This window comes from Penicillium coprophilum (assembly GCF_028826855.1).
Source record: "Penicillium coprophilum strain IBT 35676 chromosome Unknown utg000005l_segment0_segment0, whole genome shotgun sequence".
NCBI classification, from domain to species: Eukaryota; Fungi; Ascomycota; class Eurotiomycetes; order Eurotiales; family Aspergillaceae; genus Penicillium; species Penicillium coprophilum.
In genome coordinates this window covers 2,543,647-2,566,681 of record NW_026622724.1, presented here as the reverse complement: position 1 = coordinate 2,566,681, position 23,035 = coordinate 2,543,647, and the positions used below count along the sequence as shown (strand labels likewise).

Sequence of the window (23,035 nt, the reverse complement as noted above, 5' to 3'; positions counted from 1 at the left end):
TGATGAGATGCGGGACTTTTCAAGCCGAGCTGCCATTAGAAGCCTTAGAAGCTTTACTGGCTTCCACGACCTTGTTGAACATTTGCTGCAGCTTAGCACCACTGGCGTCTTTGTTTGGCCAGTAGTTGACTGAAACATAATCCCTGGAAATCAAGTCAGAACGTGAAACAAATGTGATGACAATGATAACGTACCAGAGTCGGACCTCCAAGGAGGGCATCGATTGCGAGCCCTCCAGATTATTGCGAATGAATTCTCCAATCTTCACAAGCGTAAGACGTAGTTTCTGAGCCCGCTCGTTCTTGCTTGGGTAATTTTTGGCAGTGATCATTGTCACTTGCTTCAAATTGGCAACGATAGGCTTGAAGAACATGAACGCCATATCTTCCTTATTAGAACCGCCGTTCTCATGACCTTTGCGGCGACGAAGCTCGTCATTAGATGCATCAGATAGACGATGGCGTGGACGATCAGAATCAAGACCAGATCGTGGACGAGAGTCATGGCTGGGAGTATGATGACGGTCAGTGCTCTCCCGACTGCCATGCGTGCTGGGGCGGGGCCGTGATCGATCAGAATCACGGTGGCCCTTGCGGGGATTCTCGGGCCTGCGAGAGCTCGAGGGCGCCGGAGAGGCAGAGACACTGCCACTACCAGAAACCCGTGAGCCTCGCTTATTGTTGCGGTGGTGATTATCGACTGCCCTTCTTGCTGTAGCATTGTTATTGTACTTGTTTCTCAAAACAGACATGAGGTATTCTGCTCGTCGAACAAGGTGAACAGCACCCGGTGATTTTGTTGCTTTCTCATCGGTTTGTAGGCGCTGTGTCTTGCGCTCGACTCGGTGTTCTTCAAGGAAGAATTTGTCGCCGAGCCCAAGCTCAGTGTCATCGCGAATCTGGGTCCACGCACCGAAACCATGGCGTGCAATACCCACAAGAAGCATTCCGTCTTCGCGGGCGCCCCACTGGCAGCTGTAGTCTGCTAATTTGGTAGCCTCGGGGAGCCGGAATGTCCTAAAATCAGACAATGATTTAACGATGCTTCGGATAAGGCGCATGTCCGGTGGACGCTCGACAATAGTCCATGCGTTGAGTCGCTTGACACCATGATGGTCGAACAAGACGGCCTTCTGCTCTTTCTTCGTGGGATTTCTACCCGATTGTTTCATAGCCTCCAGTTGATCTAGACTTGCTTGCACAAGCGAGTTTGCCTTGTCGGTGATTTCGTGAAGAGCGGCACGAACAGTGCCCCGGTCGCGACTTTGCAACCTGGCATCCTCGAGTATGAGATCTTCGGAATCATCTATATCGCCGTAGCGAAGAAAGGCTCGGGAGAGGGCACGGTATTCTTTTTCTCCGAGGGGGCGCTTAGGATCCAGTGAGTGACTTTCTTCCTCGCCATCGTCGATATTGACTTGAGCTCTTGCGAGTCGTTTCGCCTTGCGCTCCTCTCGTGAATCTGTTGTGTCCGCGGGGGCGTGGCGCTTGCGAGGTCGATTTTGCTCAATGACTTCAGCAAGATAATGAGCATCATCTTTCCGCTTTTCCTCGGCCTTGAGGACTTCGAGCTGTTCCTTGGGAATAATATCATCCCAAGTCAGATCATCAACTTTGATATCGACAAAGTCGAACGCTTTCAAAAATTCTTCACCACCATCGGCTTGAATTTGCTCAGCCTCCTCAGTTTGATGTAATTCTGCATTTGCAAGGACAGAATCAATATCAAGCTGCTCCAGTTTCTTCTGGTTGTCGGTTTGTTCGAACATTTTCTGACCACGGCGCTTGAGGATCCGTGAGATGTCGTCTGTGGAATTGGGCTCAGCAACCACACGGGCCATCTTATTTTGCATCTCTGATGCTTCTTTGTCTGTGACACCACGCTGAATGGTGATGAATTCGAGCAAGAGCTTGTTGCGGGCTCTTTCAATGACCTCTTCTTCGATCGTATCCTTGGAGACAAGACGGTAAACGCTGACAGGTCTGGTTTGACCGATTCGATGGGCACGCGCCATAGCCTGCAAATCAGCCTGGGGGTTCCAATCAGAATCAAACAGCACGACCGTGTCTGCAGTCATAAGGTTGATACCGAGACCACCTGCGCGAGTTGAAAGAAGGAATGCAAAGTCGGTACTACCGGGAGCATTGTAGTGCTCAATGGCCAAGCGACGAGCGGCAGATGGAATAGTTCCATCAAGCCGTTGATATTTATAACCACGGTACTCCATGTACTCACTTAGGATGTTAAGCATGCCAACCATTTGACAGAAAATCAAAACTCGATGACCATCAGAGCTCAACTTGCGGAGCAGTTGGTCGAGAAGCATCATCTTTCCACTGCTGGTGATCATGGCTCGAAGAATATCTTCTCGACGACTACTGCCTTCCAGAATCTTCGCTTCTGCATTGGGGAACATGAATGGGTGATTGCTAGCCTTTTTCAATTCCATCATGATGTTCAAAAGAGACTGCTTCATTCCCTTGTTCCCGTCGTTCAGCGCAGCGTAGTTTTTCGTCAAGATGTTCTTGTAGTATTCCAATTGAACATCGGAGAGCTCCACTCGAATGATCTTCTCAGTCTTCGGGGGAAGGTCTGATTCGACCTTGGACTTGGTACGCCGCAACATGTAAGGTTGGATGGCGTTAGTTAATTCCGCAAGTTTTTGAGAAGCTGCCTCAGAATTCAAATCCATATCGACATCGACTTCAACGAGGCCCGGATTGAGGAAATCCATCAGTGCTGAAAGCTCAGCAAGGTTGTTTTGAATTGGAGTGCCTGTAATCAAGAGGCGCGCCTGGCATTTCCATTCAAACAACTTCATATAAAGTTGTGAGTCGCGATTTTTGAGACGGTGTGCCTCGTCCACTCCCATGAATTGCCACTTGAATTGGCCGAGGAACGGTGAATCATTCATTGCATACTCATATGTCGTCAATAGAACATGGAACTTTGGACGTTTAGGATTCCCATCGACCATCAATTCATAATCCCGCAACACGGAGCGCGCCTTTTCGCTGCCGTTGTAAACAACGTAGTTAAGGTCTGGTGTCCAGTGATCAAAGGTATCAGCCCATGCTGGCATAGTAGACAGGGGAACGATGACAATGAATGGCCCTTGCTGCCGCCGGACATGGCGCATCCAGTTGATGAAAGCGACTGTTTGTACCGTCTTTCCGAGTCCCATCTCATCTGCTAGAATCACATTGCGACCCCTGACCCAGTTAAAAGCCAAGAAGTTCAAACCTTTGACTTGGAAATCCTTGAGTTCTCCGTTGTGCAAGAAGCTAGGGGTTCCGTGGATGGGCTCAAAGGATTTACGCGTGGCGACGTTCATCTCGTTCTTGTCGGAGATGGGTTGTCGAGCAGTGCGGTCCAAGAATCGATCAATCTCACGCTGTGCAATCTCACTAATCAGATCCTCGGGTTCCCAAGTACAGGAATCGTATAGGAGACGTTTCCATTTGACAAGGTATTCCGTGGTGCCATCCTCGCCATCACGTACACCAATGACTCGTTCAACCTTTTTGTAGTCTTCTATGGCCTCAACGTCTCTTTCGCGATCAAGATTCCACTTTTCACGGTCTTCAGGAGGGGAATCGACACTATATTGCAACCGAATATCTTCATTGAGCACCTTGCGAACATAATTATCCACGCGTCGCGTGCTGCGGAAGTTGGCAATAGATTCATTGCTTTCCCATGTAGCATGATAGTGTGATTTATCCTGCCATTTGATACAAAACTCAAAGTCGTTGCGGTCGAGATCTTGGACTTTGGGGTCGACGCCCTCCTTGAGGCGATGATTCAAAACGACATCGACAGCGGGCCGAGTGTCCTCCACATAAGTCTCCGCCCAGTAGCTTTGTGGAAGATCTTCTGGGTCTTCGTCGAACATGGCGTCATCTTCTTCATCATCCTCATTGTAATTTGACACCCTCTTGGCGGTTCGCGTTGAGAAGCGAACCTCGCTTAATGAAGGTTCATAGCTGGCAGTTTGTTGGAGACGGCGTCTTCTCGCTTTGCTAGCACGAGCGCTTTTCCCACCATACTCATCACTGTCCGACTCCGATAGGGACGACACAGTAGCCGATCGGGATGCCTTGGAAGGTTGTTGAGATGCATCTTTGCGCCGACGCTTAGTACGTGGTGCAATGACATCTGAGTCTGAATCAGATGAGTCGGCGAGATGACGTGTAGTGCGAGCACGGCCACTTCGTCTGAGTCCATACAAGTCGGGATTCTGTCTGATCAGGTCGGTTTCGCTAACCGGTGATGATTTGCGCTTCGCACCGCGGTCGGGGTGAGGGGATGAAGAGTTTTCACGGCTATATGTGTTCGCGTCATAATCGCTGTTGTCCTCCGCTACGTCTTCATCCTCCGCATCTGAATCAGCAGATGCGCCGTCATATGAGTCGTCCGCGGCATCGGGTTCGGGGGAGGACTCGGAGACGGGGTGAGACTCAATGGGCTCGGAGGGACTGCGTTCACGTTGCGTGGCCGCATTGCCATCCGCATGGATATCGTCAGCGACGGGCGAAATAGGGTATCCATTAGACATGGTCGAGGTAGAACGAGGTTCCTGAGCAGATGGGATCACCATGCCAGAGGCTATTACCGAGGGGCAGTCAGCATTGGAGCTCAATTCGGGCTAGGAGAGGCATGAAAGAGATAGAGACGGGTAGAACGATGGCACGCGACCCAAATTGCGGTCAAATGGAGCTTAAAAACTAGCAGAATGGGACAGAATATTGAGTTTGATGGAAGAGTATGTTTTTTTGATAACGGGTGGGATGGACGCGGCCAGGCTGGAAGCCAAAGCAATGGACAGATTGATACACACAACCAGACTCGGAGAAAGCAGTTTCACGCTGCTTAATCGACGACAGTTGAAAACTGTCCCGATCGGAGCAGAATAGAGGGATTCAAGGATTCGTGCAGTGGGTCGACAAGCGCGGAGAAGTACCGCGGCGAATGCTTCGGTCGGCACGTCTGTGCTTGAAGAAAAGATTAAATCACTTACACTCCATAGCGTGGTGACCCCGAAAGCGGGGGATCTGTCGATCAATGTGGGAAAGTGAATGGTGGGGGGAGGCGTGAAGCTGGAATCTTGGGGGAGGAGGAGACGAGAGACTTGGAAGAACTAAGAGTTGGGGACTGACTGGAGGGTTTGCTTCGGTTTGGTTTGCAGAGAAATAGACACCTTGTCTATTAGGCATCAATACAGCTTGACCTGATTGGGACTAGCGTATTCGCTTGGCGCCTAACACGACGTTCCATCACGTGGATCACGGACCCCGGATGAACTGCCAATCCGAGCCCAGGCCAACAGCCAATCACCGCCTTGATAAATAAGTGACGCAGATGCGGCCTAAGGCATCACAGCCCACAGAAAGCAAAGTGCATTCAATTCTGCCGCCCCTCGATCGTTGATAGCAGTGTTGCTTCGTGTCTCATCTCTAGTCGAGTCTGCGCAGAGATACTTGGTGCTTTTTCTGAGCCCAGTTCATTTACCTGCGACGGCGCTTATTCGGCCAATATCAACCCTCCGCCCCTCCTCCATTTCGTGCTGATTCTGTTTTTCAACCCGCTTCATACACACGGTTTCTTTTGACCACATCCACCCATCATGTCTGACAAGCTTACCCGGTACGTTTATGGAGCCTTGTCAAGTCCTATATCACCAGCTGACTGTATATTTCTCTCTATAGTATCGCGATCATCAACAGTGACAAGGTTCGTCGCGAAATACCCCCACTAATAGGATTTTCTCGATTTACGAATACCTCGCTCACATCACATTTTTCCAACTTTACAGTGCAAGCCGAAGGTATGCGATTAGATTTTCTATGTCATGGTCTTCATAGAAGCTAATCAGTTATAGAAATGTCGTCAAGAGTGCAAGAAGTCTTGCCCCGTGGTCCGCTCCGGCAAGCTTTGCATTGAGGTCGATTCCACTTCTAAGATCGCCTTCATCTCTGAGCGCCTGTGCATTGGTTGTGGTATTTGCCCCAAAAAGTGCCCATTCGGAGCCATTCACATCATCAATTTGCCCACCAACCTCGAGACCCAAGTCACCCACCGCTACTCGGCCAACAGCTTTAAGCTTCACCGACTTCCTATGCCCCGCCCCGGTCAGGTTCTCGGTCTGGTTGGAACAAACGGTATCGGAAAGAGTACCGCGTTGAAAATTCTCAGTGGCAAGCTGAAGCCTAACCTTGGCCGTTATGACAACCCTCCTGACTGGGAGGAGATCCTGAAGTACTTCCGTGGTTCCGATTTGCAGAGTAAGCACATGTTCCAAGTATAACGATTTCTATTCAAGATTATTAACTGTTATAGATTACTTCACCAAGGTTCTGGAAGACAATTTGAAGGCGGTTGTGAAGCCCCAGTATGTTGATCAGATTCCCCGTGCTGTGAAGGGGCCTATTCAGGAGGTGCAGCAGCTCATTGAGGCGCGCGCTGCGATGGGTAATGAGAAAGAGATCATGGAGGTTCTTGGTACGTATACCTTCTGCGATAATCTGGGACTCGTTTACTAATGTTTGTCCAGAGCTGAGACAAGTTGCGCAACGTGAAATTGGTCATCTTTCCGGTGGTGAGCTTCAGCGTTTTGCCATCGGTCTGGTTTGCGTGCAGAAGGCCGACGTGTAGGTTCTTCCTCTGTCGCCATTGAGTCCAATTCCTTACTAATACCAATCTAGGTACATGTTCGACGAGCCTTCCTCATATCTCGATGTTAAGCAGCGTCTGGCTGCTGCTCGTACAATTCGCAGCCTTCTCCGCCCCGATGACTATGTTATTGTTGTTGAGCACGATTTGTCCGTCCTCGATTACTTGTCCGACTTCATTTGCGTGTTGTACGGTCGTCCTGCTGTTTACGGTGTCGTCACTCTGCCTTCCTCTGTCCGTGAGGGCATCAACATCTTCTTGGATGGTCACATTCCTACTGAGAACCTACGATTCCGTGAGGAATCTCTCACCTTCCGTCTTGCCGAGGCGGGCGAGGAGTTCATTGCGGACAAGGATCGCGCCTTCGCCTATCCCTCAATGGAGAAGACTTTGGGTGACTTCCACCTGAAGGTTGATGCCGGAAAGTTCACCGACTCTGAAATTGTTGTCATGATGGGTGAGAACGGAACCGGAAAAACCACTTTCTGTAAGATGCTTGCTGGTGCATTGAAGCCTGATGGCCTCATCTCCGTCCCCAAGATGAACATCAGTATGAAGCCCCAGAAGATCACCCCCAAGTTCACGGGCACCGTGCGCCAGCTCTTCTTCAAGCGTATCAAGACTGCTTTCCTGTCTCCTCAGTTCCAGACCGATGTCTACAAGCCTCTGAAGATGGACGACTTCATCGACCAGGAAGTTCAGAACCTGTCCGGTGGTGAATTGCAGCGTGTTGCTATTGTCTTGGCTCTGGGTATGCCCGCTGATATCTACCTGATTGACGAGCCCAGTGCCTACCTGGACTCCGAGCAGCGTATTGTTGCTGCTCGTGTCATCAAGCGTTTCATCATGCACACCAAGAAGACCGCGTTCATCGTCGAGCACGATTTCATCATGGCCACCTACCTGGCTGATCGTGTCATCGTCTTCGACGGCCAGCCATCCGTGAATGCTCGTGCTCAGACTCCCGAGTCTCTGGTCGGTGGTTGCAACAGGTTCTTGAAGAGCTTGGATGTCACTTTCCGTCGTGACCCCACCAGCTACCGCCCTCGTATCAACAAGTACAACAGTCAAATGGACCAGGAGCAGAAGCTAGCCGGCAACTTCGTAAGTTTCTTACCCCATCCATGGATGCTATTCATTCCATTTATCATTGCTGTGCTAACTATATCCAACAGTACTTCTTGGAAGAAGAGAACTGAAAAGGGCGTTCACAACGAGCATCGTCGCCGCCGTCACAGAAGTGATGGCCGCGACTTTGAGCAACGGCGCGACAGGCGCCGCGGCGATTGGAAGATCATGTGGTTAATGGGGATCCCAGGCGTTTGCAGAGCTTCGTCAGCTCAGGGCAAAGGATTCCGTCACTGCGCCGGGCCTTCTTCCGGTGCCGACGACAGTCTCTCGGACGACGATGGCGATGATGACGATATAAATGGCAACAGCGACCCCGACTAGAAGGTAGTGACCTGCTTCACACCCTGGTATCCTTGGTCTAGTACGCTCATTTACTTCTGCGACCTGTTGTTATTCGTCAGTCTACCAGCAAATAGCTATATCGTTCGCCTTGCAGCCTGCCTTGATTTGTTCTGGATTTGTCTTATCATATCCAGAGTTATCGGCCCTCGGTTGGGAGAACATGTCTACAGATCTTCCACTAGCACCTGTCAATTTTAATGGTGGATTTGGTTCGGCATTGGTTATTGTTCCAACGGAGTTCTTATGTTTGCATTAGGTTGGAGGGTTTGGGTTCCCAAAAAAAAAGCTCTTCCATGAATTTTATGATATGTTTAAAAATGGACTTCCTGTCGGAATGGGTTGATGATGAGGTTGTTTTTCAGACTGGGGATGGTATGGAACAGGTCACTGCTGAAAAGCTGCCGGGCTCGTTGCCCCTACGTCGTGTAGATAGATAGTTTTAGAATCTACAATTTGCAGATGCTCACAAGTTCATATTATCTCTTTGCGCATATTTTATCCAATTTAATCTTAATTCAAATTAATTGACGCTAGAATATATATAAATCTCGCATAGGTCCGACAGGTTGCTTCTATGTAAACACTATCGAACGCCATCTCTTGCAAGGCGTTATGTGATATGTCTCATGACTCCCTGCATATATGGCATGACCATATTCCCACAAGTTTGTTTCATAGACTGGTTTGAATGGTATGTCTCGGATAGTATATGAAGTCTTAATTACGGTCCACGGGGAAAGATACCAAGTATATACATATGTACTGGATAATGCCTGGCACTCCAGACCTTTCCCTTTCCGTTTTAGTGCTCACCTCTTGCCGTTTTTTGATCACTTCCGCCAGTCTGCTCCTCCAGCAACCTCGCCTAGAGTCTGACCGGAAATTGGGCTTTCGTTTCGCGATTCTCCTGGCGGGGTCGGCGCCGTTGGTTTATCAAATGCAGCACTATTCTCCAAAACTAGTAAGTAATTCTACCAACCTCTTCGAGCCGACTGATCACTGAGCGTTGGAAATATAAGGTAGGACCCTTCTTCGACCAATTGTCGAAGTCATAGGCTATATATAATATCCTTTTGTGGCATCAAAAAAGGGCTGCCGACACTACTGAAACGCGCTACCAAAAAAACACTAAAAGGACATATATCTACGAGTTAACCAAAACCTGGGTGAATTTAGTTTGGCTATGTCGCGGTAGATTATATAAATTGCTTTACTAAAATGTTTCCTTAGCAAAAATATACCACGTAGTTGTAGCTGAATACACGCCACTATCAAAGAGGACTACCCCTTATATATATTGGTATCTCTTTTCCAGAGCCGAGACGTTTTGTGATACGCCGATTAATGGACCGAAATTGGCCTCATGGATTCGACCAAAGTTGTGACTATACCAGTCCACTGCTTGTTTATCCGGACATATATCGAGGATATCATTGTCAACCTCTAGGTACCCTGTCATCAGAGATACCTAAGACCTCAGTGATTCGCCCCACGTAGAAAAACCAGCGTCTGCTTCTTCTTCGATCGCAGCCTTAACAAAGCCTTCCACTAGTGCCTGTGCCAGTGGATAGTACAGACTACCATAACTTTGAAACCGCGTTATCTGCGCTGTATCTCCTGTTCTAGTCGAAGAGTGGGGTGTTGGGCGGCCACTTCCGAAGTATCACAGAACTTTTATCCTCGTATTGAGGGTGACTTTTCACATCATCCAAGTCAAAATCCCACGCCTTTGCCATCCTACTATCTGGCCGATATGGGTAAAAACATTCCCATTTCAAGATAATCTGGTCGGCCTTGTTCTGGAGATAGAAGGTAAACTGGCGATGGCTCTCCACCTCAATTTTCACGTTCTTTAAACGGGGCATACGCTGGGCCGCATAGCCAAGCGATATGAGAAGTCGATGGAAATGTTCTTCAGTCGGTAATTCCGGCCAGCCCCATCCTGCTTCGACATCGCATATTATTTCTTCCCAGTTTTCAATCTCATCGATTTCGCTTTGGTCTTCCGGTGTGTTATGATAAGTTGGTTCTCCTGTTTGATTTGTTTGTTATTAGACGTCTTAGATATATTTCAAATTTTTCTTTTGGTGCTTTCTTGTTCTAGGAGGGACCGATTTCTTACCTGAAGGAAGCCAAGGTGGTATACCCTTAAGTTCTAATACCTCTAGGTAGGGCCAGTTCAACTGTAAAGAGCCCAGTTTAGGCTGACCTTTTTCATCCAAAGGACACAAAAAGTCATATGCGATAGTGGTGTTCAACAACTTGAGTTGCTGAAGGTGAATACTAAGTTTTCGTAAATTAGAGCTCACACTATCAACACCAGAAGGGATGACATTGAGTGGGGACATAGCCGGCTTCCATGGGGCATCATCATGTCCCTGATAGAGTAGCACTCTTAGGCTCTTCGGAATAGAATCGAATAAAGAAGATAACGCTATATAACTATTAGTAAATAATATAAGTTCACAGCAAAAAGGATATAGCTCACCTTCGCGACGTGCCTGTATATACTCTAGGTGGTCTGGACGGACGAATTCCTCAAGATCTAGCTCTAATTCAACGATTTGGGTACAACGTTGAGTTATAGTCCGTATTGCGCCAGTCCAGATTTGATTACCGTTTAGAAAAGAGAGCTCCTCAATACACGGAAGAGATGGTAGATCTGACATATCTTTGAGGAACCGTGCTCTGTACAGGGGAATCGATAATATGCGCCCATCTCGATAATCCCAACGATAGTCAGCGGCGATTTCTGAGTGCTGAGTATGTGGTTCCGGTGCAAGACCTTGCCGACGACCTCGAATAGCCAGATTTAATTTTAGACGGGAATTTTGATCCCATGATTGAAGCTCTTGGAAAAGGCTAACCATAGCTTTCTGAAAAGCTACATCGTTGTCCTTCCGGATAGGGTTATCTTCACTATAATTTTCAGGACTCTCCCGGTCTTTGCGTGCGGTCCAATCTAAGATTTCGTAGGGGACAAGGATATTGTATTCAAGCTTTTGGATGTAGGTTTTCCGTATAGCATGGTCGCCGGATATGAGCTTTTGGAAATTTTGGAGAGAAATTCCACGTTGCCCCTCTTCTTTGTGTTTATCGTCACTATAGACAGCTAGGTTGGAGTAGATGAGGCGTTCAAAAGCCGCCTGCCATGAGCGACAAACACAAGTACATGGAACCAGAGAATGTCCATCAGTTTGCAGAAGAGTTGCGATCTGGAATAACAGTTCCAGGGGTAGTGTTGCCGTCATTATGCTGGCGAGGTGTCTCAACGGAACATGAACATGTGGAGCCAATTGGATTCTCTGGGGGCTACAGATAGGGAGCAAAAGGCAGAGAAAACTGCATGAATTGAGATCTCTGCAAAAAAAAAAAAGAGGACGAAGAGAGAGAGGTGGAGAAAGAGGAAGGGAGGAAGTGAGGCTGAGGCCAAACTAACTATCTGAACCTGTTTTTGGGGTCACCTGACCCCACAATAGGTCTAGTCCACTAGGATATGAACTGAATTGAGGAGAAAAGAAGAAGGAAAAAGAAAGAAGTTCCAATCAGAAGAAAGTGCTTATTGAACGCTTGCCCCCTTAGAGCCCTAAATCATTATGCTCCACCAAGCGTTACAAGATTGTTCAGCCAAGAGGATAAGGGATTTGAAGACTGTCTTGGCAATTTATTGGCATCTCTCGGATCAGACAGCAATAGGCGATGCTACAATATCACAATCTAGAGTCCCTACAGAGTACAAAGCGTGAGGTGTAATGTGTGTGTATACAAGTTGGAAGGATGGTGAGTGTCTGGGACCACGTTGGAGTAGAAAGACTATGCTCTAGGCTCCAAATTGGAGCACTGGAATTCGTTAGACATAAACATTTATCCACAAGACCTTCGCGTGATAAAGGCCCTTGTCTTTGTTAATATTACGTGTATAAGCTAACTTGTTATAAGGGGATCAGTATAGTTTTGTGGCTAGTCAATACACACTGCTCGTACCTGGAAAATTGTGGGACCCGCTTCTTCTCCCCTGAACATAAAATTGCCCATTATTATGCAACGGTATTGTACAATCCATAAAAAATCATTAAGTAGAATCTAGTTCAATCTTGACCTCACATGAATTTGGGTATTGCCGAGCATTCTGGTGGTAAATCAGCCTATGGGGCCATGGGGGCCGAAACAATACAGATTGTATTCTCGAAAGTCCAGATTTACCCAAAATTGGAACAATAACTGACCCTGATTGTAGTGTTGTGAAGCTTCCAGGGCTCGGTCGATATAAGACCGGGTTTGAATGACCCTGTACTTCTTCTACTTAGTGATTTTACTTTGGTGAGAACGAACTAACCTCGCCATGACGAATATTAAGTTGTTATAGGATTCGTTATAATTAGCATTAAACAAATCAAAGCACCTTATTGACTAAGCCGATACCTAGATAGTATAAGGCGGTAAATTAGGGAGCTAGGCAAGCTAATTATATATAAAGAGAAACCAGTGGCTTTACACGCTAGACAAAAGTAGAGTTAGTAAACCAATGAATTATAATTGCTTTTCGGCCAAAACTTTGGAAATGGACCTCCGTAGTAGCCGAAGCCGATTCAATTCCACATTAGACTAGGCTCGTAATATTCTGGTGGACGGTATGTACCTACCTAGGTAGGTAGTATGAATCCAAGCCGAATAGGGAAGAGAGTGGGTTCAGGGAAATACCTTTCCGACTATGACTGTGTACAATGATCTATCATCGCAGAGGTTAAAGATGAAGGCGCGTTTGAATTGTTACTGAGCAAGCCTCGCTCTTTATCCAGCAAGCTAGTGGCACCAATCACCGACCCCGAGAGAATTTGGATTCTTCAAGCGTCTCTGGAGGTTATCGTCAAAGGAGCTCGATGCAGTAGGCGTATCCGGCCCACAGACCACTACAGTCTCCACCAAGGGCTGGGTTCAGTTGGTACAGCAAAGATATCCTCGCTGTGCCCCAATCCAGCGACGGGTATGGTGCTTTCAACATCAACAAGTGTTATATCACAGACTGCGACCAAAGATACAAGGTCGGTGATAACTCAACGACCAGACTCAATGAAGACTCTAGTGGCCGTGGATGTGGGGGTAAAAACCACAATGCTCGGAATTGTATGCTATCGCGAACGATTCTCTTCAAACAGCCAAGCTAACGAATATAATTTTCACAGTCTGCTGCCCCGCTAGAAATGCCCCTGTGACGGACACCTGCTACTGGACAGGCGGCCCCAAAAATTGCCATGGCCAGTGTGCTGCCGGAGAGGTCGGCATGGTTTTGGATGACTACGGTGACAGCGGAAAGCGTTGTACTAATGGAGGAAAGAAAGTTTGTAAGTCTCGCAGCTCAGTCGGAGCAAGGAAATATATAGTATTGACGGTATTTCAGGGTGCTGTCCAGCAACAAATGGCCAGGCAGCTATCCAGAAGTGCGCTCTCACCAAGTACAACAAGCAATGCCCCAGCGATCTCCCCCAGGAAATGACTACAGTCGGCTCTTGGAGACGTGACCTTGATGAAGTGGGCTATCTAATTGAACAGAAGTTCTGCTATCCAGCAAAGCCGGTACGAAGAAGCAAATGAGCCTCATTCATGATATCGAGACAAACCGATAACACTTTGTATAGGACTACGATCTCGATCAGTGTGGATGGTACGGGGAAAACAAATACTGCAATGACAACGAATGTCCCTTGGTCGATGTTTGACTTACCCCAAATACTGTTAGCCTGCGAAATTAACGAACTAGTAGGGCGAGGTTGAGCTCTTCAGGTGGAATGGTTGGCATGAAGGCCTTAAGGCTGGGTATCATGGCTGCAACAAGGGTCGTAGACATGCGTTCTGCTGTCCCCCACCTCTGAGTGATGGATCTGCATTTCTTCCAGTTCCCCTAGAAAACCTTTTTCCTTCGGCAGGTTCATTCCTCGACAGCTATGCCACCACTTTTGCTCAAGACTTTGACACGTCGGCCGATGAGACATTCGGTGACTATCGTGGAAATGACCCCAATATCAACGCCTTCGCTTGGATCGTCGTGGTGGGAGAACCCGAGGACGTTCAGAGTTTCGATAAAAGAGATGGCTCTCACCTAGAGCTCTTCGACTGCCCTGATACCGAAGCGGACGACTTCAGCATTCAAAAGCTTAGGGCCGCATATGTGGGTGGAAAGGACAATGAGATTAACTGTTCGGATATCCTTCTTTCATAGACTGAATGGCTGATAAATGATCTACATGTCGGTCAATTAACTAAATAGTTAGCTGGACTGTTCGATCTCTGCCTTTACTTCCAAACCGAAAAGTGAGCAGACCACGAGCCAACACTGAGTGGGATACAAACTGGAGAGGCCCTTAATAAGATCAATGATTTGGCAAACAGCCACATCTGCTAGGGCAATTAGTGCATCAGTGATATAATTAGAGACATTGAAACGGTGCAGACCGCAACTTACGGACACCAAGATGGTGAGCCCGAGCTATCTTTGTGAAAGTCGGAGTACTATGCTGCCTAGAGGGACTACCAGGCCTGGAGAGCAAATGAAATTGCAACGTAGATTCAGCTCAATATCCTACATGTGCATTGAAGGGCAGAAATTACTTGCATATGAGGTCAAGTGTGAATGACAATATCCACTCCCATTTACTCCTCTTCGATCTCTCCTTCCTCGCTGCCGGAGTGAATGGCCTTCTCATCCTTCTTCACGTCCTCGGGTTCTTCTTCCGGAATAGCAGAGCGTTCCCGTCGAGGGGCTCGGGGACCCTTGCTGCGCTCTCGCTCACGGCTATCACGTCGGTACCGCTTGGCAGATCGGCTAGCCACACTCTCGGTATCACTGTCACGTCGGCGTCGACGGTCACCACTGGCCACGCTGCGAGTGTCACCAGCGCCACTGGTACCACCACCATAATCAAGCTCATCACGGCCTCCACGAGGATCACCACGAGTGCGGTACAAACGCTCGCGCTCGTCTTCACGTCGATCTGGGTCTCTAGTGCGGGGACGGTCAAAGTCACGGTCCCGGCTACGATAACGGTCTCCACGCTCATCGCGACGGTCACGAGATGGGGAGATACCGCTGACTTTGCGGTAAGTTCGTTCGCGGTCGGCCTGTGCCTTGCGGCGGTCTGCTTCGTATGCATCCATTTCCGGGGTGCGGTTGGCCTGGCCGCTGGGTCCTCGTCGTTCTCCTCGTCCACTGCGGTAGTCACGATCACCGCGGTCATAGTCCCGCCGACTTGTACGGTTTTGGGAGTATGCTTCACGGTCCTTCTCTGCATCCTCATCTCTTTCTTTCAAGCGGCGAATTGCTTTTTCAAAGGCAGACTCCCGGAGCTCATCGGAATCCAGGGCCTTGAATTCTTCGTATTTCTCAAGGCGAGGCTGGACTTCGGCCCAGGTGTCGGTAACCCGGACAGGCGGCTCCAGGCGCTTGATGCGAGAGCGCAGTGCGTCCACGGCGCGGCGCTGTTGACGATCGGCGGCATGCTTCTCATCTTCCGTGCGTCGGATTGCCTTTTCTTGGATACGCTGGAAGATGAGGTTGAGGATCTCAGAGTCGATCTTGGATGTGCGGCGGTCGGCGGACATGATAGAATTGAATTCATCAAATGTCGTTTCAGTCGTGACTTCATAGCGTTTATCCTGGAATTAGTTCGTTAGTATAGATAGTCAACGATTCTTTTCAATCTGGAGAAACTTACATCCAGAACGTCGAGAACGTCGTTCCGAGGTCCACGCAAGGCGCGCTCTTCTTCTTCCACCATATCCCAGAACAAATCAAGAGGGGTCGAACCAGGCTGGCCCAGGATGCCATGGTACCTGGGGTCATCCTTGATGAGCGGGCAGATATTCTTCCACTTGGCGCCCGCCTTGATCTTACCTTGAGATCTGAGCTCCTTGAGGAGGGCCACAAACTGCTCTCGGTTCTTGCGCTCTTTTCTAGCTCTAGCCGCCTTGTGCTGCTGGCGAGCATCGTTGAAGGCCCGTTCAAGGGACTTGATATGATTTTCGAAGGCAGTCAGAATGTCGCACTTGGTTAGACTCTTAAACTTGTCATCGCCTTGGAACTTGCTGTTGGACTGAATGATAGCCTGAGCCTCGGACCAACGCGTGTATGGTTCCAGGTTGAGTGAGCCCAGAATGTTCATCAGCTCATCCATAGCGGCTTTGTGCGTAATAGATTCTTGCTCGACGTGAGCCTTTTTAAGTTCAAGGATGTACTCTTCGAAAAGATGGCGTCTCTCGTCTTCGTCATTGGTAGACCTAAATGTGGTCTCCCCCTCAATGATTGGACGAATCGTCTTCCACCGGCTGTAATATTTGATTTCAGGGTGCCGCTTTAGCATAGTGTTGAAATCTGCACGAAGCTTGGCGAATCTTTCTTTGGCCCGGTCCTTTTCCTGCATGCGAACCTCGACCACATATTTCTCGAATGCTGCCTTGCGGTCTCGAGGGTCCTTGAGAGCCCGATATTGCGGGTCTTTGATCGTAGCGCGCATTGTATCTTCCCAAGTCCAATCAGGCTGCACGTTGTGGCGTTTGAGCAGCTTCATGAAAGCGCTCTCCGCCTCCTCAAGAGAATGATAGTCAGGATCCATCTGCGACTTGTATTCTGGAGCAGCAGCCATGCCGCTAGGTTCATATGAGCCGTATCCACCGCGTCGGTCGCCGTATCCCCGGTCACCGCGGTCACCTCGGTCAAAGTCTTCACGGTCACGTTGCTGGGGTTGCGAGAAAGAGGTCCCGCCAGCCACAAATGAAGGCGCACTATAATGAGATTAGCATTGAGGGAAGTCAATTCGGGAGGGTACTTACGCGGGGGCCGCCTGGGGGGGCAGGCGCTTGTGCAAGAGCATCTTTGTAAACTGCAGGCATCTCCCATGTGCTCTGCTTGGTTTCTGCGTGATACCAATATTTGCGCCCAGCGTCTGTAGTATGTTCCTTCCATGGCTGGTTTGCGAGAGCAAGCTGAAAATAAGTTAGTTAAGCTCGTAACATCTTGCTGTCAATTACAAACCTCAACCGGAGTCATCAACTCTTTAGGCTTGGTCCATTGTGTCGCTTTGGTCTGTACATTGTAATAATAAACGCGACCATCAGCATTTCGCGCCTCTTGCCATAGGGCAGAAGCTTGGTTGCCACTTAGATCCATTGTGTGAGCTGCTGAAGATACTTGAAAAGAGAAGTGAAAACGGAGCTTCATTAATGATCTCCGCGGTTATGCGCTTTTGGCACTTCGCGTCGACCGTATCAACACTTATCGGTTATCTCCTGAGCTCCAAACATCCACTCTATTGACTCCTTTGCGACAACCATTGTTGCAATGCCTGGTCTGGAGATTCCAGGCGAATTCTTGCGTCATGCCATTCTTGATACAGTTGTGCCCCAGGCCCCGTCACTTGACATCGAGAGTGCCCTGAGCTCGGCTCTGGAGGACGGAGCTGATGATCTTCCCTCCGTTCTCTCGTCCATCCCTCAACGGTCATTATTATTCTTTGGTATGCACTTTCAAAGGTTTGGCAAGGTTTAGCCTCTTACTCATTGAAAGCCATCAGATGAATTTTTGCCTGTCCGTATCGTCTTGCGACTATCTGATTGCTCAGAAACGACCCTGAAACACAATCTGCCACGACTTGAAGTTAAGCTCGACGTCTTTGCCGTCGATCCAGCTGAATCAGTTGGTGAAAATACCACCCCAACCCGAGATATAATATTCTCGGGGATTGTCAGTGGAGAGGAGGATCCACTGGTAGTATTTAATGAATTTGAGGGCGATGAAGGCAGTGGGAATCATGTCTATTTGGTTTGGAACATCGAAACTATACTGCGTGGGTCATTGAATTCCTGGGCTGGCTATCATCAAACGGACATCACTAATTGATATATAGGACGTCCCCGTATTCGAATTCAACACCCGTCACTCCTATTCATTGCCTCGGCCAGTTTGAATCGCACTGACAGTCGACGTCAGGAAGATTCAGATGATGACTATCTCCCCTCACTCGTCCCGGCATCCACAAATATGCTACAATCTCTATCCACAGACAAAGCGTTCAACCATAAAGAGCCTTTCCTCCCTGCTTCCAGACTATTGAGGGTTGTGCCGACGACGTATAACGAGGACCCGATTTACAATATCCAGCAACAACATGGTCATCCCTTTCGTGTTGTGCCCGCCGCAAGTGCAAGAATTCGGTACTCTCGGCTGAGCTCCTACACTGGTATACCAATGACTGTAGCCAGTCTTGACTTTGAGGTCACCCCTTATCTGGCCTGTGAGGTTTCATTTGACAAAGCGGATCTCCAGCTCTCCGAGGGAACAATCGAGTCGCTGTCAGACACACCGGGCCTGACTCTTCCAATTTCTTGCCGTCCGCGAGATGATGTGACCCTCATGTATAAACTCACACCGAAGTATGGCCCAGAGACGAATCCATCATCTACCGCGTTGATCAGCACGCTAGACATCTCTCTCGAGGCAATGATTCATGTGGATGACGAATGCAACCCACGTATCTCTATGCAGTGGAGAACTAACGTCGATTTTTCTGTCGCTCTCAATCCGACTTATGGAGGGCCCAGTCCAGCGCTGCAAAGGACCAACCGCCCTACCAGCCTATCCGTGTCAACTCAAGTGGGTGTGGCCCCTTCCCATCGAAGCTCATTACGAGAACGAGCGTATTCGGTCACAGATGTGGGTATCACAATTTCCTTCTCAGGACCTGTTCGTGTACAAGTAGGCTCTGTCTTCAGTTGGCAGGTTTTTATTGTCAATCGATCAAATGTTCCGCGAAAGTTCGCCTTGATCGCCATCCCTAAACGGAAACGCGTGGATCCACGTGGGCATGTTGCTCGGCCTTCATCATCATCTATCACCAGCCGGAAAGAGGATCAAGTGGCCGAAGCCGTCACTGACGATAATATTGTGCATGCAAGACAAAAGAGTGTGGCTGGCCAGGAAGTGGAATTGATCAGCTTGAGCACTGATATTCGTGTGGGGTGAGTACTCTCCACTGTGTCTTTTCCCTTTGCTTTCCTGAACTGACATTTCTACTAGCCCTCTCCTTCCAGGAACTTGCCACTCAACCGAACTCAAGCTTCTTCCTCTGGCCACAGGCCCACTTCATTTGGAGGCAGTCCGACTTGTAGATGTGAACACGAACGAAACGACTGATATCCGAGATCTTCCGGACATTTTGGCGGATGATCAGCCTCGCTCTAGCTAGGAGCAGCCCAATAATTGTACATATATATGACACAAAGCTATAGCTATATTCAAAGTGGCCGCTCCGTAACGTATTGTTTCTCTATGTTTTGCTGTAGTACGTTTTAATGTCATCTGCATCGCACATGTCCTCCTTTTTCAGACCTAGTCGGTGATGACAACTGACACGGGCAACATTAAGAAATCATTGGACTTTATATCAGTAGAAGAATTCGCAGCGTATCGCAACATGTAGCCAACGCTATGTGTAATTCCCCAAGCTCACTATTATCATGCACCTGCATTAGGGACGTCATGTCTGGCTTTCTCCCAATGAGCCCGTACACCGACCCAGGAAACACTTGGGTTTGGAGATATCCGATCTAGCTTGGGGGGATATCTCAATCAGCTACATGAAGGTCATCTTAACCCCAGGTTCGTTGGGTATCTACTTAAATATTAATACTCCAATCCTCTTTTCCTGTCTTAACAACTTATCACTTTGTCTGCGCGTCGTGTTTTAGATATATATCACAAGGAAATAGTACCAATCAGAACCATACTACCTATAACATGTAAGGCGAGTCTGTTGCAAAGATTTCGATACTAGGAGGCATCTGAAGTAAACTACAAGGCCGCGCGATTTCCTATAATTGGAATAGAAGCCCAATCTTATGGACTTCACCTCCATCCTTATGAATAACCCGAGTTTGTTGAATTTCTAAAGGAAATGGAGAGACAATGACAACTGCATCAGGCTTCTTTGACTGAAGTGACTGAATGTAGTTCAAATTGAGATGCTTGTCTAGCTTAAAATCCATGTCAGTCCATGTCACAAGTTATACATAGAAAAGTCGCTTGCACAGAGTATGCTTTTTCCGCCTTTTTCCGCTGTCTTGAATAGACTGGAACAGGGAAAACTACCTTATAGTTATCAAAGAAAAACCGGGAAGCCCACCGAGAAAGCGATTGAAAAGACCACTGAAAAGCCCACTAAAAAGCCTTGTATATTGTATGTAGAAAAAGGCGTATGCGTTATCAAACTACATCAATAGCAATGGTGTTTCTATCCTTTCTAGCTTTAAAGAAGCCCTATAAGGTGTCCGCAGGTGAATCTAGCACTGCTAACTATAGACCTCCCTAGGTAACTAAGCTAAGTCAATTATTAATGGTAAATACGTGAGATACTCAAGCTAATGTACCCTGGGGGATTTCATCAATATATCGATAGTTCAAAAGTTGATTTTGTTACTAGGTAAATTTGTGCGAACAAATTGAGTCTGTTATGCCTGTCTAGCATGCAGCTTTACTAAAGATACTTGTTGATTGATATGGTTTATAACATTACTCCATACGTTGCAAACAGTAAATGAATGTATACATCAGCGATCTACAATGATCCACAGTCGGAAGGTGGTGACCGAGAACGCTAAGACTGGCCCCCAGGCCTCCCGGGGAGCAGTGTCGACAAAGGAAAGCATTCGCGACAGATCGAATGGGTTGAAGTATGGTTGGAATGCAGTGTAAAATCTTCATGCAAGTCAAAGAAATTCTCGTACAGATGGTAGGGTGGATATAGCAAGATAGACGTGGATATATAGTTCAAGTAATATGATTGGCGGAAGGGGATGACGGGGTAATCGACTCACTGTCGTAGTTGGCCCGGGGCCAGGTGACTTCGTTAGTCACAAAGGCGGAAACAACCCTGAGAATTTGATGGTCATCTTCTTCCTCGATATCATCTTAATTACTCCTTACAAGGGGTTTCTTAACATTGGGGGCTGGGATTTATATACAGCTCATATTTACCTGTGGAGTAGGTACTTTCCCACCTCCTTGATCTTTGCGTCATACTGGCGCACTAGTCCTTCCAAGAAATCCTGCTTATCACTTTGCTCCAGACGTCAGCCTTCAACATGATCTGCTCTGCGAAGCGGAAAGTCCTGGATGGACTTAATAAGAGATACATTTACGGTCGCGTGGTATGTTAGCTCCCCCTTGCTGACACACACCTGGCATTTTGTTTCCCAATTTGTTTACAGTGCCTAACCGACTGTCATTACTTTCTAGCCTTTATTGCACACCATCATTTTTCTCGTCGAAATGGCAGTAGCAGCACGTCTTGCTGCGAAATTCAACAGCTACTATGCCGAAAGGCCAGGTACGCCCCTCGCCGCCGGTTATCCGCGGGATCATATACTGACATCACTACTATCGATAGTGCTCACGACGATGGTCACCAACGCGGTAAGCTTGTCGCAAAATTGATCAAAGTATGAGCGGACAGCTGACAATATGGATGTCATAGGTGCTTGGTGGTGTTGCCGATACCGTTGCGCAGCTGATTACAGCCTACCGGTCCCGCCGACCTCAAGCAAACGGTGACGAGTTCCACTCGATAGAGATCCCCGACTTTGACAAGCACAAGTCCGCTGCTGCAGGGGAACTTGGATATGCCCGGAATTCGTCGCTGTCTTTTGACTTCGAGCGCCTGACGAGATTCATGGCTTATGGCTTCCTCATGGCACCACTGCAGTTCCAGTGGTTCGGATTCTTGTCCAGAGCGTTCCCGCTCACCAAGAAGAACCCGACGGCCCCAGCTTTCAAGCGTGTTGCATTTGACCAGTTGATTTTTGCGCCATTTGGTATGATATGCCCCTCCCCCCCAATTTTTGATATTTTTGAACTGGACTGATTTATCTAGGTCTGGCGTGCTTCTTCACCTACATGACGATCGCGGAGGGCGGTGGTAGAAGGGCATTGACAAACAAGTTCCGTGATGTCTACTTGCCCACCCTAAAGGCGAACTTCGTGCTCTGGCCGGCAGTCCAGATCCTCAACTTCCGTGTTGTTCCCATCCAGTTCCAGATTGTGAGTCCCCCAGGTTCTCTTGTTCAGATGGGATCCGTACTGACTCTTTAATCCAGCCGTTCGTCTCAACCGTTGGTATCGCGTGGACCGCATACCTCTCACTAACCAACTCCGCCGAGGAGTCCCAATAGAAAGCTGATCAAAGCGAACATGATGATAAACGATGCGGGCTATAAATTACAATCTTTCTTCTGCCAAATTGTTCGGGCGTTCCGGCTTATCAGCCTGGCTTTCATGTAAATGGTTATGGTATTTACCAACAGACAGGGTTTGCATTTCAAGAGGTCGGATCTTGGGGTTTTGCTATTGACTATGTTTGAGATTTGACTTGGATGCTCCAGAAAAATCCCACTTTTCCGCTTTCAACCATCTTCGAGCTTCACATGATTTCGTTGGACTCGGGAAAACACCCAAGCACGTAGCGGCTATGAACATTTCCATCCGTAAAGAAAATCTGCCCAGAAATTTCCGATTCCGAGGCTAAGGAGGCCCTTTATGGTCCGGCCTTCCCCGTATCAACGGGAGCTCTGACATCAGTCCCGCGTCAGCCCGATTAGCTCTCCGGGGGTAGCTCGGTACGGGCCATTGAAGTACCGATTCCCTAAAGATACTTAGAAAACTGCTGACTATATCATACTTCAAAGAAGTACTTTATTCGGGCTAATACATCATCAGTAGGTACCCTGGTTGCTACGGATGCGACCTCTTCACCGGCCTGCCCCACCAAAACTAACCCCTCCACTCTTTAGTGATCACGACTCACCGTGGCCTGATTAGTTCTTTCTCCTTCCTCTCCTTCTTTCTTCT

The 23,035-nt window shown here is 48.2% G+C and overlaps 7 protein-coding genes across 7 annotated transcripts; 4 read left to right on the top strand and 3 right to left on the bottom strand.

Annotated features, from left to right (window-relative positions):
- Window positions 1-19: 19 nt before the first annotated feature.
- N7500_008508 (chromatin-remodeling ATPase CHD1) lies at window positions 20-4,558 on the bottom strand (the record flags this gene model as incomplete). Its single annotated transcript, XM_056679652.1, has 2 exons — window positions 20-143; window positions 195-4,558. The coding sequence occupies 2 exons, from the start codon at window positions 4,556-4,558 to the stop codon at window positions 20-22; spliced, it is 4,488 nt and encodes a 1,495-aa protein (XP_056530024.1).
- Window positions 4,559-5,626: 1,068 nt separating this feature from the next.
- N7500_008507 (ATP-binding cassette domain-containing protein) lies at window positions 5,627-8,124 on the top strand (the record flags this gene model as incomplete). Its single annotated transcript, XM_056679651.1, has 7 exons — window positions 5,627-5,646; window positions 5,709-5,733; window positions 5,816-5,827; window positions 5,882-6,284; window positions 6,340-6,501; window positions 6,554-6,650; window positions 6,705-8,124. The coding sequence occupies 7 exons, from the start codon at window positions 5,627-5,629 to the stop codon at window positions 8,122-8,124; spliced, it is 2,139 nt and encodes a 712-aa protein (XP_056530023.1).
- A 1,643-nt stretch (window positions 8,125-9,767) lies between these two features.
- On the bottom strand, window positions 9,768-11,396 carry N7500_008506 (F-box protein; the record flags this gene model as incomplete). The annotated part of the gene is made up of 3 exons (XM_056679650.1): window positions 9,768-10,177; window positions 10,268-10,579; window positions 10,634-11,396. The coding sequence occupies 3 exons, from the start codon at window positions 11,394-11,396 to the stop codon at window positions 9,768-9,770; spliced, it is 1,485 nt and encodes a 494-aa protein (XP_056530022.1).
- A 1,629-nt stretch (window positions 11,397-13,025) lies between these two features.
- N7500_008505 (uncharacterized protein) lies at window positions 13,026-14,362 on the top strand (the record flags this gene model as incomplete). Its single annotated transcript, XM_056679649.1, has 6 exons — window positions 13,026-13,030; window positions 13,094-13,269; window positions 13,329-13,487; window positions 13,544-13,719; window positions 13,782-13,850; window positions 13,907-14,362. The coding sequence occupies 6 exons, from the start codon at window positions 13,026-13,028 to the stop codon at window positions 14,360-14,362; spliced, it is 1,041 nt and encodes a 346-aa protein (XP_056530021.1).
- A 431-nt stretch (window positions 14,363-14,793) lies between these two features.
- N7500_008504 (snoRNA-splicing protein PRP40) lies at window positions 14,794-17,305 on the bottom strand (the record flags this gene model as incomplete). Its single annotated transcript, XM_056679648.1, has 4 exons — window positions 14,794-15,795; window positions 15,855-16,874; window positions 16,969-17,121; window positions 17,171-17,305. 4 exons carry the CDS (start codon window positions 17,303-17,305, stop codon window positions 14,794-14,796), a joined length of 2,310 nt encoding a protein of 769 aa, XP_056530020.1.
- Window positions 17,306-17,476: 171 nt separating this feature from the next.
- N7500_008503 (TRAPP trafficking subunit Trs65 domain-containing protein) lies at window positions 17,477-19,379 on the top strand (the record flags this gene model as incomplete). Its single annotated transcript, XM_056679647.1, has 4 exons — window positions 17,477-17,651; window positions 17,709-17,981; window positions 18,042-19,152; window positions 19,211-19,379. 4 exons carry the CDS (start codon window positions 17,477-17,479, stop codon window positions 19,377-19,379), a joined length of 1,728 nt encoding a protein of 575 aa, XP_056530019.1.
- A 1,894-nt stretch (window positions 19,380-21,273) lies between these two features.
- On the top strand, window positions 21,274-22,359 carry N7500_008502 (Mpv17/PMP22 family protein; the record flags this gene model as incomplete). Its single annotated transcript, XM_056679646.1, has 6 exons — window positions 21,274-21,339; window positions 21,428-21,518; window positions 21,579-21,604; window positions 21,666-22,002; window positions 22,062-22,228; window positions 22,285-22,359. The coding sequence occupies 6 exons, from the start codon at window positions 21,274-21,276 to the stop codon at window positions 22,357-22,359; spliced, it is 762 nt and encodes a 253-aa protein (XP_056530018.1).
- Window positions 22,360-23,035: the final 676 nt, after the last annotated feature.